General features: G+C 40.0%; 1 protein-coding gene across 3 annotated transcripts in view; it reads right to left on the bottom strand.

Annotated features, from left to right (window-relative positions):
• The window catches only part of add3a (adducin 3 (gamma) a), a 162,180-nt gene that overhangs the window by 47,185 nt on the left and 101,817 nt on the right, over nucleotides 1-13,178 (bottom strand). For all 3 annotated transcript variants that reach the window (XM_041785435.1, XM_041785438.1, XM_041785436.1), the window contains one exon: nucleotides 12,325-12,569. In XM_041785435.1, the coding sequence (XP_041641369.1) occupies nucleotides 12,325-12,519 (195 nt within the window). In that variant the 5' untranslated portion in view covers nucleotides 12,520-12,569. The remainder of the gene's footprint in view (nucleotides 1-12,324; nucleotides 12,570-13,178) is intronic.

Raw genomic sequence — 13,178 nt, 5'->3', positions numbered from 1 at the left:
CTTGGCCCTAAAGTGGATCGTATCATTAATGTTTCGGCAAACCGTCCTCATCTGTAGTCATAACATCACACATCAAGTGCGCTTTTTTTGCTGCTCTTGCGTGACTGCTCGATTTTGAAAACACTCACAACCCCAAGATGGGAAGACAAGTAAACTTGGCTTTACATGACATCAATGTAGCGGATTCACCCCTGGGGTGAAAAAAAAGCACAAATATCCATCCTCTATGTGAAAAGATTAAAAGCACAGACAAGCAGCCAGACCTCTCAGTATACTGGAGGAGAAAAAGTGATCCAACCACAGAAATCAAGATGAGTTCTCGTGACTGCTCCAAAATGGCAAAAGCTAATCTTTGAAAATGGAACAGCAGCAGTCTTGAGAGTATTAAGTCGACGTGCAGATTGGAGGCTTTCCAACTCCTCAGTGGACGAGTCAACGCCTGGGATTGGATAAAACATGGCCACTTACTAAAATGAAGATAAAGTCGTCTCAAGAACTCAAAGCCTGGTGTCCCCAAGCAATTGAGGGAACTGAAATCAAACCTTATTTTGGTATATTTGATATTAAAAGTGAGAATGTTTTGGTTTTTGCAGAGATTTCCTTCCACTGGACAGCTGTCAGGACTCAGCAGTACTTCAGGACATTACATCATAGCAGATGCTTCCTCAACAGCATTTTATTAGACTAACTATTTTTGGATGGTAAACAAATATGCATGTTCACTTCTATATTTCATACATACAAATGTAAGGAGGACTGAAAGCCAAGAGACTTTCTTGAACTAACAGGAAGTTTCCTTATGTTGTGTTTTCCTTGAATTTGTTTCACTCATTGTAAATACAGGAGACACCCAAAGTGCTCTTCGTCATCCTGGGGGAAAGGAAAATGACTTTTTATGACTCTGTTGGAGGCAAAGAAATGTATGGATTCAGCAGTACCTCACACACTCTAATATCCCCATGCAAAATTAAACTACTGGTTTCATCTTCTTCCTACAGCAGACTGGGATTTTGCAAGTTTAAAATCAAGTTATGCTTCCAGTCACAGCAGGCAAGAACTTTAAAACAATCACAACATTAGTGTGCTGGACAGAGTCTAAAACAAATATCCAAGCCGAGCTTTACAAGCCAATATCAAGTGTCATTTTCTGTTTTCCTCAACTTTAAACGTTGTATTTTGTGTCATTTCCTTAGCAGGATAGGATTACGTTCTCACACCTTTAAAACCATGTCACCTGAAAGAACAGAGTGACCTGCATGTCAGGTCTCTTGGGGACTGCTTAAATTGTGCTAATCTCTAAACTACTGGAGGCATAGACCTACTAAGAGCATAGACCTACTAAGAATAAAGTAGAACGTATGCTGATTTGACGCAAAAGCCCATGGAGCCAAACAGAAAATTCTCAAGACTTGTAGATGTAGACACACACACCAGGTGAGGCCTGTAATTTCACTCCTAACCTCCCTAATTATATCAGCACAGAGCTGTTCTCTCAAGCTTCTGACCTGACACTGTTACAAAGAAGTGCCAAACTGCAAGCTTGCAAGTTCTATCGACTCTCCCCATCCCACCTTTAGCGTGTGCATCAGTATGATTTGTCCCCGACACCAGCTGCAATGTCTCTCTACTCTGAATAAACACTGTGCCCCTTCTCTTTAAGGGATGAACTCACTCACCTCGATAGGAAGTGGAGAAAATCTGAGCATAGGAGATCATTTACAATGACACTGCTCTTAAAAGTGAAAAAGGATGCAGAGGAGCCTGTAGTTTATGTGCTGATTCACACATAGTTAATACTGGAATGGCCTAATCTCTTCTAGTAAAAGGATGTTTAATATATGCTGGTGGATCTGTGTGTGTAAGTGCACTGGTCCTACACATGCAGGTGACTCTGTCCGTCATGCACGAAGGCCGGTTAGTGTGCTATGTTTATTTAATTTGTATGTTTGTAATTTCCTTCTCTTAGTTGATAAAACCTGTCAGGTCCCTCAGGCTGACCACGCCTGGAAAGAACAGCTGGACACATCACAGCGGTCAGGTGACGCTTCTGAGGAAGACTGCAGGTGATAATTGAAACATGTCAAGGTAAAAAAAACATCTACAATAAGTTGTCTGAAAAAAAGAAACATAAGATAAATATAAAACTAGTCTCTGGATCTTAGATCTCTGGAGGTATAAAAATAAGTTGAACTCTTGAACAAAATTAATAGTTCTTGTGCAAAAAGGTGCATGCCTTGCATGACAACACTGTTCGACAGATGTTGCATGTTGCGCTGTTCGGATAATTGTTTGAGAAATGAAACCACATTTTCAACCGCTTTAAGCTGTTTCTGTGACTGTCTGCCATGTTTACTGCCTCTCTTGAGTTTTTCAAGGTCCATGGAAGTAAGGATTTGATAAGGGAAAAGTTAAGATCAAATATCAATGATGTTGATGAATTGAACCATTAGGAACTGTTTCTCGATCCCATCCCTATCAGTTTCTGTAATTTATCTATCAAGTTGAGTGTCAATCTTTGAAGAATGTGAACTCAACCCAGAAATTAAATCACATATTATTCAAATAGATAATTCCAATTCCTGCTTAAATTAAGGGATCAAGGTAATATGAAGTAAAGGGCATGACACAAAGTTTTCTGGTGGAAATTAGTCATAGTTAAAAACAGAGATGGTCATGTTGGTTAACTTGGCCTACAATGAGAGCAGAGCCACAATCAGAATCCCCAACTTTGGGTGTGTTTTCCTTTGTAAACTGTCAAAGAGCATCTTCTGACATCATGAAAACAGCAGGAATGCCTATTTGATGTTTCTTACTTATAATAAAGGAAATAAACAAGCAGGACACAGGCCTACCTGTGGATCTCCAGCTAATATTTGTTATGATATCACTGCTTGTTGTGTTTGCTGGCAATGCTGTTGTGTTTGAGAGAGATGCCAAGAGTGGTTTTGTCGTTTGGAGTTATTCTAAAGTCTGAAAACAAGAGGATATACATGCAAGTGATACTTTTGAAAGGAAACTCCATCGAAATTTTTCAGAGTCTGTACCAACTTCACTCGTACAGTGTGAGTGCTCAGGTTGCTGCTGACCATCAGACTGTACAGTCCTGTTTGATTCAGTCTAACAGTGTGAGCTGATATTTCACCAGACTGTTACAGCACAAACTGCACAGTGTTGCTTCAGTTAAAAAATTACCTGACTCATTCAAAAAGCTTTAGAAGAATTTAGATTTATTATCACATAATTTTCCCATTGGCAAGTTTCTGATGAATGTCATCTGGCTTTAACCCTCAAATTACATTCAAAATCATTTAGTAATTTAAGCACAAATAAATGTTGTCTTTTAATAAGTTTCTTTTTATTACTGTGTATTTACTGTAATCAGCAGATTAAAAGCACTGCAAAAGTACGCTAAAAGCTGCATTAACTTGAAAATGTGCTATTCTTCCATTGGCCAATGATAATTATGATCTCTTTTGTGCTCAGCAGACTGGAGTACATTCTGTGAGAAGCACCTTGCTGTAACTAAAAGGGAATGTGAAATCTGAATTGAAAATTGACCCTGGATTGAAGCATGAGAGACTGAAAGATTTTCAGCTCTAGTGTTTTTTTTTCTTTGATTCACTGCAGTTTTGGGTTAGAAATGGGGCAAGAGATCTGACTTTTTAATAAAATTGAAAATTAAATTTCAAGAAACTGTATTGATTCAGAGCATAGCATATATAAGTATTCAAGTATGCAAAGATTTAAAAGGCTTATATCTGAACGTTCTTTTCCTCCTAAATTTCAACTTGTGTAATAAAAATTAACTGGGATCATTCTTACATAATGCAACATGAAGCCAGGGATTACTGCGGCACTGAAAGGGAGTCAGACGATGTCGTGACTGACTGAATCTAAACAACAGTTTTGGATTTGTTACACTGAAATGAGGACATTGACGGGGAAACTGTATTTAATGTGGATCTGTCACGTCATGTCTGATAGCCAACCGGCTAAATAAGGTCAGCATTGACAGTGATACTGATCCAGCACATCAAATCACTCTATTTGTAGTTGCAGACATGTTTTTGTGCAACATCAGCAAGAAAAATGCACACATTAAAACCTACTTTGTCTGGTTTATCTTAGTTACCAGATGGCGAAAGCCATGCAAAGTTAACACACTGGGCACACAGGAGAGTCCTCTGACTTTTGGGCCATCTTTTTGAGGTTGGATGAGCTAAAGTCGACTTAGTAACATTTCAGTGTTTTCCCTTCTAATACTGAGGGCACTGCTCCACTGCTGGAGGTTTCTTTAAGTTCAGCACCCAAGGGATGTCATGAAAAGCCAAACAGAAACACAGCCGCCGAGACACGGCTCAGAGAGGAGAGGCGGCGGTTTTAAGGAGTCTCTGGAGTGAGTTCAACCACTGATGTCTGATCATATGAGACCTTGAGGTCTCTAAAGAAAAACATCACAGAGAGCAGCTGTGGCATTCGCCCCACACAAGAGGTTTTCTCTGCAGAAACCAACAAAGAACCAGGAATTATCTGCTTGTGTGTTTTTGGCCAAGAGGATGGAAGAGGAGAAAATGTGAACTTCTCTAAAAACCATGAGTAGATTTACCATTTGGCCTCACTCTAGTTCTCTGAATGATGATCTGTTCTGTAATATGTGAAAAGCAGAGAGAGAAGAGATGGGGAGCAAACAGCAGTGAGAAAATAGAAGTACAAGGAAAATCCAATTTCATCAACGTTCTGGGAGCTTTTGGCCTTTTGACTTTTTGGGTCACAAATATAGTCACGATAACCACATTCCCAGCAAAAGAGAGACTTAACCACAGATAGTTGAATTTAAATTAATATCAGGATTTAGCAACAGTGACAGAAGACAGGCATCTGCAGCCAAAATCTGTTCCCTAACTCTGTCTTGTGTATGACAGCATCAGAAAGCCAGCTCACAGGGCCTCAAAAACCACCTCAAGGCAAACTTCATTCCTGGCATGTTGTACATAACACACAGAGTCGACCAAGTTCACCACCAAATGACTTCTAGAAAATATGCACAATAGCAGAGTGACACAGAGGAGCTTAGAAAGAGGAATGCAATACTCAAAAGTAAATCTTTAAACCCATTCACATATGCACAAAACTCCTGAAAATTTCAGGATGTTTTCTGGGTGAGCTGCAGACCAATGACCAGTGTTTCCCCCAGGATTTTAAGACTATGGTGGGAGATGGTGTTAATGTAACTCAAAAATTATTTAAATCACAGAAACAGAGACGTTTTACACCAGCTTTAATTTCTCTAACTCCTCAAGGAATTAGGAATTATCCAACAAATGAATACATTTTCACTGTTCCACTCTGCCAGAACTGAAAATTGTTTACCTTCCCTATTTCTGCTCTGCATTAGTAAACCAGATGTGTGGATGCAAAGAGTTTTTAAGATGTTTTAAATCCATGACAAATACAGAAATGATGTTCCCTGTAAAGGGACACCTGATTAAAGCTCTATCTTAAATCACGCTTGCATGCTGAGACTTTGCCACTTGAGATGAGAATGATAATATGAGATGAGAATATTCATAAAACTGATGGAGCCTACAGCGCTACCCAGCCTGCAGGCACATGAGAGAGACACGGCAGGAGCAGGCGAAGCCATGCAGATATAAGAAGAAGTGCAAGGAAGATTAGATTATGGAGTTAAAAATTAGACTATGGAAGAACACCATGGTCTAGGTCAGTAGTGGGCAACTGGCAGCCTGGGGGCAACATGCAGCCCTCCCCCTCACTCAGTGTGGCCCTCAAGTTGATTTAAATATTTAGGTTTGAATAGAAACACTTCAGTAAGGACAAGTAAAGAGTCTCACACAACGATCAAGGCCAAGAGCTAAACTACTGTACTGTAGCTAGTAGATGTGCAAAATCCAAATCAGATGACTCTAAAAGAGCAACACAACTGACTGAGGCTGCATATTGTGGACATTGCTGAACAAAATGGAAATCCCCTTGAGAGATGTGCCCCATATAGCAGGGTGTTGTATTACAAATTTTACAGTTATTACAAGCAATTCAGCCCTTTCTGGCTGTTAATAGTTAAAAAAAAAAAAAAAAGTTAGAGTGAGTGTGGCTTTAATTGGAAATTTTAAAGACTTGGTAAGATTTGTACTTTTGCAGTTAGCTTGAAATAAATCTATCATACTTATTAAAATGTTTTAAAATGTTACAGTATCTCAAATCTTGAAGATCTTGTTGCCCAAATTTCTGTGAAAGCCATTAAATTGCTGCCAACTTTCAGGCTTAAACTATCATTAATATTCACATTTGCATCTCAATTACAAATGCATCTAGAGACTAAGCAGAAAATGTATTTCTTAAATATTTCATGGGCTCTGAGACAAGACAATCTGCCTGTGAATGCATTATCTTCTCTCCCTCCTTGCTTTTGGTGTTCCCCCTCTCTGTTGCCCTACTTTCCCTCTGTACACATTTGTGTTGCGTACAGGTAATGTGACTGTCTGGTGAGTGTCGATCGTAGAAAAAAGTACTGAAATGGCTCAAAGTTCAGCTGGAGCCTTCGACTTCATAAGGTAAACACTGGCGCATGAGTAAGGCGGCTGGATGAAGTCAGACGAGTTGATTCAGTCCCGCCTTGGTCTATATTGGTCCGACTTTAAATACAACCTGCCATCTGAGCGCTCGAAACATGTAATCTGGAGCCGCCGCTAGTCCCATAACACTGGAATGAAAACAAACAGAAAGAAGGAGGGAGGAAGAAAGAGGCACATGTGTGGACACACAGCTGGTGACACGAGAGAGGTTAAGACAACAGATCGAAAAAGATGGAGAATGAAAAAAAAAGGATTGGGTCGTAGCATTAGTGCACAGCCAGCTGGGGACACATGCTTGTTTTTTGTTGTTGTTGTTGAATAAGAGTAAACCAGCTGAGGGGCCACAACACTACGGTCTGCACAGAGCCACCTGTTACTGCTAAATGAGATCTCTTTGGCTCATGTTCAAAACCACATCAAGCAGGAATACAACACATCACACTATGTGACCGCAAGCGTAACACATGCACACACACGAACACAGAGTGATGTGGTCAGTAATGACAGTGGGTTATCTATGACTTGCAGCTGGTGAAATTACAGTTATCGATGAGATAACAGACGGCCTTTACTGCACTGGGGCAACAGGATAAAACTCAATGGTAAGAAATTTCTCTTTGACAACTTTTTATGGTAAATGTGTAAGAAAACCACAACAATTGCAACATAACCTTGATACTGATAAGAAGCACAATGTGAGGTGATCTGACAAAGGACACTAAGGCTGTGAAAATTTTCAATTATTCAACACTTTTGCAGACAAATTGCAAAGCAGCTAAAGGATGTTTCCCTTCAATTTTTGGTAATAGAAAGAAATGATCCCAAAATGTTGCAGGATGTTGATTTTTGTTCCTGTGGTATGGAAACAATTACTCGTATTAGTTGTTACTAAGCAGACTCATATCAATGTTCTGATCAGCCTGATGTACAACCAATATTCCCTGTCCTCCAAACTCTACTTTGGGCATATCTAAATCTTGAGAGAGATTTTAATACAGCAGCTAAATGCTCACCAATAGTCACCATCCAGACAAAGTTCTATTGTGTACTATGTCGCTTAGAGCTGCTGAGAATGATTTTGCTGGAACATAATTAACATCTTGTTTGAAATGCTGGGCCTCATTCACCAACTGTCAAAGAACACTCCAGAATAATCCCATGAGCATTTCAGTGACAAGAGAATATTAAATGTTTTATTTTGCACTCATCAGCACTCAGTTGTGCCAAGTTGAGAATGACACAATAAAATATGGGGTTAATTCTATTTTACAGCATTTTTATTTATTTAACACTTTGATATAATACTATATTAAACACAAATATATGACTAAGATATGGCCATGTATTCATTCAAACATGCAGTGTTTGATTTAAACTAAGGCCTGTCACACACTAGACAATTTTTTAATCTGAAACGATTTTTAAACTGTGGGGGACCACAGACTTCAGGACAATTTCCAAAGATTTTTCATCTTTAATCCTCTGAACGCACACACTAGACGAATCAGCCAGACTGTCAGATCACTGGAGACCACACACCTGCCGACCTGCCTATGACCTCACGTGATCACGTGACTTCAGAAAAAAAAAACAAAACATGGATGTCTGTTGATACCATAGACTATAGAAAGAATAGGACCAACCCTGTGTGACGTCAGTCATCTGCTTACAATAGGCGGACTCAAACGGCTTTTGCCAATCCGTGGAGGCTTCCATATTGAAATCGTGGTCTCAACTGAACTTTGGATCAACCTAACACCCGCCCACTAAGCGCGACTTCCTGTCAGCCTGCTAGCTAGCATTCCAGTTGACAGAAACGGAGCCTCTGCCCGCCGAGCTACCTGCCAATCAATTGAGACGCCCCAATCAGCTTTCATCCTAAACATAATCCAAACGATCGTGGTACAAAAAAATTGGTGAGTGAGGCCAATTGGGAGAGTTTGGGGCTTTATGACATGCACAGTGGTTTACAGTATCATCTTTCTGCACCTATCTTAAGCTTTGTTTATACTTCTATGCCATAGCAAAGCCATAGGTCCATGTGACCCTGACTCTATGCTGAGACCTATGCACATAGCCTGATGTGCACCACCTAAAATTAATCTCCAACCTGCATGCAAAAAATGTTGACTTAACAGTAAACACATCCCAACATGAGCCTAGTCTGCCTGACAGTCCTGCCTGTTAAAGGAAAGGCTTACGTCACCACTGTAACAGGGCTAAATACTGCTAGTGCTGTGCTCATGGTGATTAATGCTGGGTCTTTATTATAATAGGTTATAGTCTTTATCATATTAATGATAATTAAAAGATGGTCTATCATAATAGGCAACAACAGAGAGTATGTCTTGAGATAACTCTATACAAAGATTGATTGACTGACATTCCAAAATGTAGCATACTGTTATATTAACAAGAAAACAAATCCGATTTTTTTCAAAGATGTAAGCAGTGCTTCTGCACTCTCATTCTATGGTTGTCCATTTTAGGCAGGGCTGTGAGGCTGTCATCAGCCTGCAAGTAAAGGGACACTTTTATAGACCAGGAGACATCGCTGTCTGCCTCAACTGCTCTCCATCTATCTGTAACAGACACTTAAGAAAGTGCTTGTGTCTTTAAAAGATGCTATAATAATATGTATTACTTAAATTACCATATTAAGTTATAAAACAATGAAACTTGAATAAGGCAGTCAGCGAGGATAGAAGATGTAACAGAAGGCTGAGAGGCAGGCAGTGAGAAGAAACAGATCTTCAGCATCAATCAAAAAAATCTTGAATCTTCCTCCATACCTGTGCAGAGGTTTGGTGTGTTTTATAACATAATTGCTGTGAAACAACCAGGAAACTGCAGCTTGCGCTCTCATATCATTGCTTTATTTTAGCAACAGGACACCAGCACTCGCTCTAATTTGATTGCCCATCGCTGCATGGTTTCTCTCTCTATCTTTCCACTTGTGGCATCTTTGGGTTGAAATACAAAAATAAGTATGCTTTCCTTCAAAAATTTGGAACTATCAAAAATAACAGATACTGTATTTTTTAAAGCATGTATTGAAAAATTATCAAAGTGTGGAAAATTTTGACACAGTAGTTCAACTTAACTTTACATGTAACTGCACTGATTCATGAGGCTTAGAGCCAGCTCCCCATACAACTGTCTCAACATTTAATTCAAAATAGTAAATCTGTATGTTGGTAATGGTGGACTGGAGTTAACTATGCTAGACAAACGCACCAAGAAAAACACCAGAGATTGAGCGACTAACGATGCTTGGAGGACCGCTCTTAAATGTACTCACCCATTTGCTCCCCCTAACTGCACTTGTGGTCCTCCATCACACATAGACACATTCACAGACATGCACACATGGTATCAAGTGGAAACCTGCATCAGCAGCACCATGCTCCTGCCCTGCCAGACATCTGGCTCAAAACAGCATGCCAGGAAAACCACACTGGGCATGTGCAGAATGTGGATCACATTTAAAGCTTAAAAAGAGCAGGCCAAACCACAGCAGCCAGGACCCAGTATCATTCACAAACACTTCCAGAGGGAACATTCATTCATGAAATTCATTGCCTCAGCATGGTCTAAACTTATCCTTTTCCTAACTGTAATATTAGCGTAAATCTGTCCCTGTGGACTCTGAATCCTTCAAGTTGTATTTGTCGCTTTAAAGTAATCCAAAGTACAAACGCGTACAGACACACAAACACACCTTATTTCTGCAGATGTAAGACCCCACTGTAAACCTTTGGGAGCACTTCAGTCAGAGACCAGCCTTGAGTCAATAGTGCAGAGTAAATATCACTAATGCTGTGTGGGCTGAGCTGAAAGGCGGGAAGGCAGCTGTAAAATCTCCACACAAGGTGACGCAACAGTTCAAAGGGCGCAATGCAAACAACGATAGAACAACACTGAGTCCTCTCTATTGTTGCCAATGAGCTTGACGTCTGCAGATAAATAAGTAGGTTGTGCTGCACTAGTATTTTCAGGGTCAGGCGTTCAGTTTTGGGTGGGGATGTTAAAACATCAGGGGGACAGAGACAACCTTAAAACTGAAAATATGCAACACATTTATCAAATCTATTGATATTCTCCTACTTGGTCAAATTCTTTTGTTAAAGCATTGTTCTATCCTATGTACTCTAACTGCTTTTTTTTTACTACAGTCTTTTGTTAAGATCCCCATTTGCAATCTCAAAGGGGCTCCAGTCTCCCCAGGAACAGGACAACTGGCACCTTTGTGAATTTTTGCTGTAATAGTTACACTAATCCCCAAGAATCCAGACCTCCAAGGAAAGAAAATTAAACCAGATTATTCTACTAAGCTAAAATATTGCTCTGTGCCCACATAAATGTTTACTTCAGCAAAACCTGACCGAACATGAGAGCTGCTGGCCTGGAGGGCACTGGACAAGGGCGTGGTAACTAGTGGTTATATTGGGGTTTTAGCCGCCCGCTGACTTCCATGATTCTGTGGCCAGTTTCACAACATTAATACAAGAACAAACACACAAACACGTGATTTGCTCACAGCAGTAACTTCTTCAGCCTTAACTTGATTGTGGAATAATAACTGACAGAAGCTGAAAAAAGGAACTGATTACAACACTTTTAGTTCGAAAGGTTAAACACTCTTTACTTGCTAGAATTTCTCCATCTAGGCTTTGATCAACAAAAGTAGACAGGCAGTGACACTTATTTTAACTTTTAACTCAGTCACATATGCCTCTAACTAATACCTCCTGTCAACACGATCAAGCGGCGCAACATCATATCTAGGGAGGCACATTATTGAATTTTTGGCCGACATCTGATATGACCACATAAATATGCATTTCAGCCATAATGATATTGATACCAATATACATACATATGTATGTAGTTCAGACCTTAATTTTTTGTTTTTAAATAGACTTCTGCCTTGGAATACATTGCAACATTTAAGGAACAAGGATGAATAAACAATTAACAATTAACTTTCAGCTGATGTAGGTCCCATCTAAAACTTCCAACTCTTCGCACATATAGATTATTTCCAAACTCATTCAGGCAATAGTGCTACCACTACCAATGTATGCACATCTTCTTTTCAGATTTGTCTTTGGGCTTTTTTAGCCTTTATTGGAAAGAAAGGAAAGTGGATAGAGCTGCAAACATGGATGGGGAAAATGGGGAATGGCATGTGGCGAAACAGCCACCGGCCAACCTTTACATCCAGTTGGCAATGTACACGGGGCACTTCCTAAACACTATGCCATCTTCGCTCTATACACACACAAAAAAGAAACACCTACTGTGCAAAGAGAGGCTGAGTCAAGTAGAGCTAAGCGATGAGTGGGGGGGTAGACAGTCTGGTATTTTTTTTTAAATATTCTGGGTTTTATTCAAATGTTAAGGCTCATAAGAGGTCTCCTTAAGACTTAAGTGTACAGTGCCATAGGCAACCATCTATACCTGATGGTTCACTTGTATATTTCACTGATATTTAAGGCTGATATTTGATATATACTGCCTATATGTCTGACCAATCTACAGGCTGAACTCAATTCAGTAAGCTGTTACTTGCATGTGCCTCAGTTGAAAACCTAAAATATAATAATCTCCCACCTTGTTTCATTTAAAAAGAGTCTGCCATGCCACTGTCTATTAATGTTTATGCCCCACGTGTATTATGAGTAATAGCTCGACACAGAGTGTCCCCTTGTCTGAATTTTCGACTTACTGGACTCTGTAAGATCTGTGTGACACGTTTCTTCTGCTCCAGAACGTTGAAATCCTGCCGGAGGTCGGGTGACATGTTCCTGGCCCTAATATACTCAGGATCGTTGACATCGACCCGGTCGAAGTAGCGCTCCTTGGTCCCTCCGCTGGGCGGAGGAGGGGTTGTCACCACCCCCTGATGGCTGTCTGCACTCATGCTTGCTTCGCCTCACTTGCTCGCTCTATGGCTGCCACTTGGACTCTCACCTATGAGGACAACAGCAGAGGTGGACACGTGAGAATTCAACATCAGATATTTAAAATGCATGTGAAAAAAGAGTTACATTTATGAAAGAAAAAACTCCAGAGTTTGAAGGTATTACATGAGACTAAACATATAACAGAATGATAATTGGAATCAAAGCAGATATTACAATGTGATACAGAAATAATGCAACAACCAGGATTCAAGGATTCTCACAAAGGAACATTACTAGTTTTTTCCCCCATTATCATGTCATGAATTTCACACATGCCAATCTAATTTACTACTAAATAACCTCATCAATTGTAAAGCATCAGCAGATAACAGAGTCACCGTGTTTATTTTTGTCAAAAGAGCCAGGAAAAGGGCCACCCTGTTTTTGGAAAAAAAAGACACTGTGGCTCCAGAATGGACAAATAAACAGCCTGCACTGTCAGCCCAATTTATTTTCCATACACTAATAGTCTCACAACTGCACGTAGTCTTTGGTCAGGTCACAGTGACACACAACTAACAAAGCATATGAGGAGGACAGGAGCCATTTTATTTCAACATCCAGCCTCGACCGGTGATGTAGTTTACTCCCACCGTTCATTCTCAGGTCATCTGGC

Source organism: Cheilinus undulatus, linkage group 4 (assembly GCF_018320785.1).
Source record: "Cheilinus undulatus linkage group 4, ASM1832078v1, whole genome shotgun sequence".
NCBI lineage: Eukaryota > Metazoa > Chordata > Actinopteri > Labriformes > Labridae > Cheilinus > Cheilinus undulatus.
The sequence above is the reverse complement of the archived record's forward strand: the minus strand, read 5'-3'. Positions and strand labels throughout refer to the sequence as shown.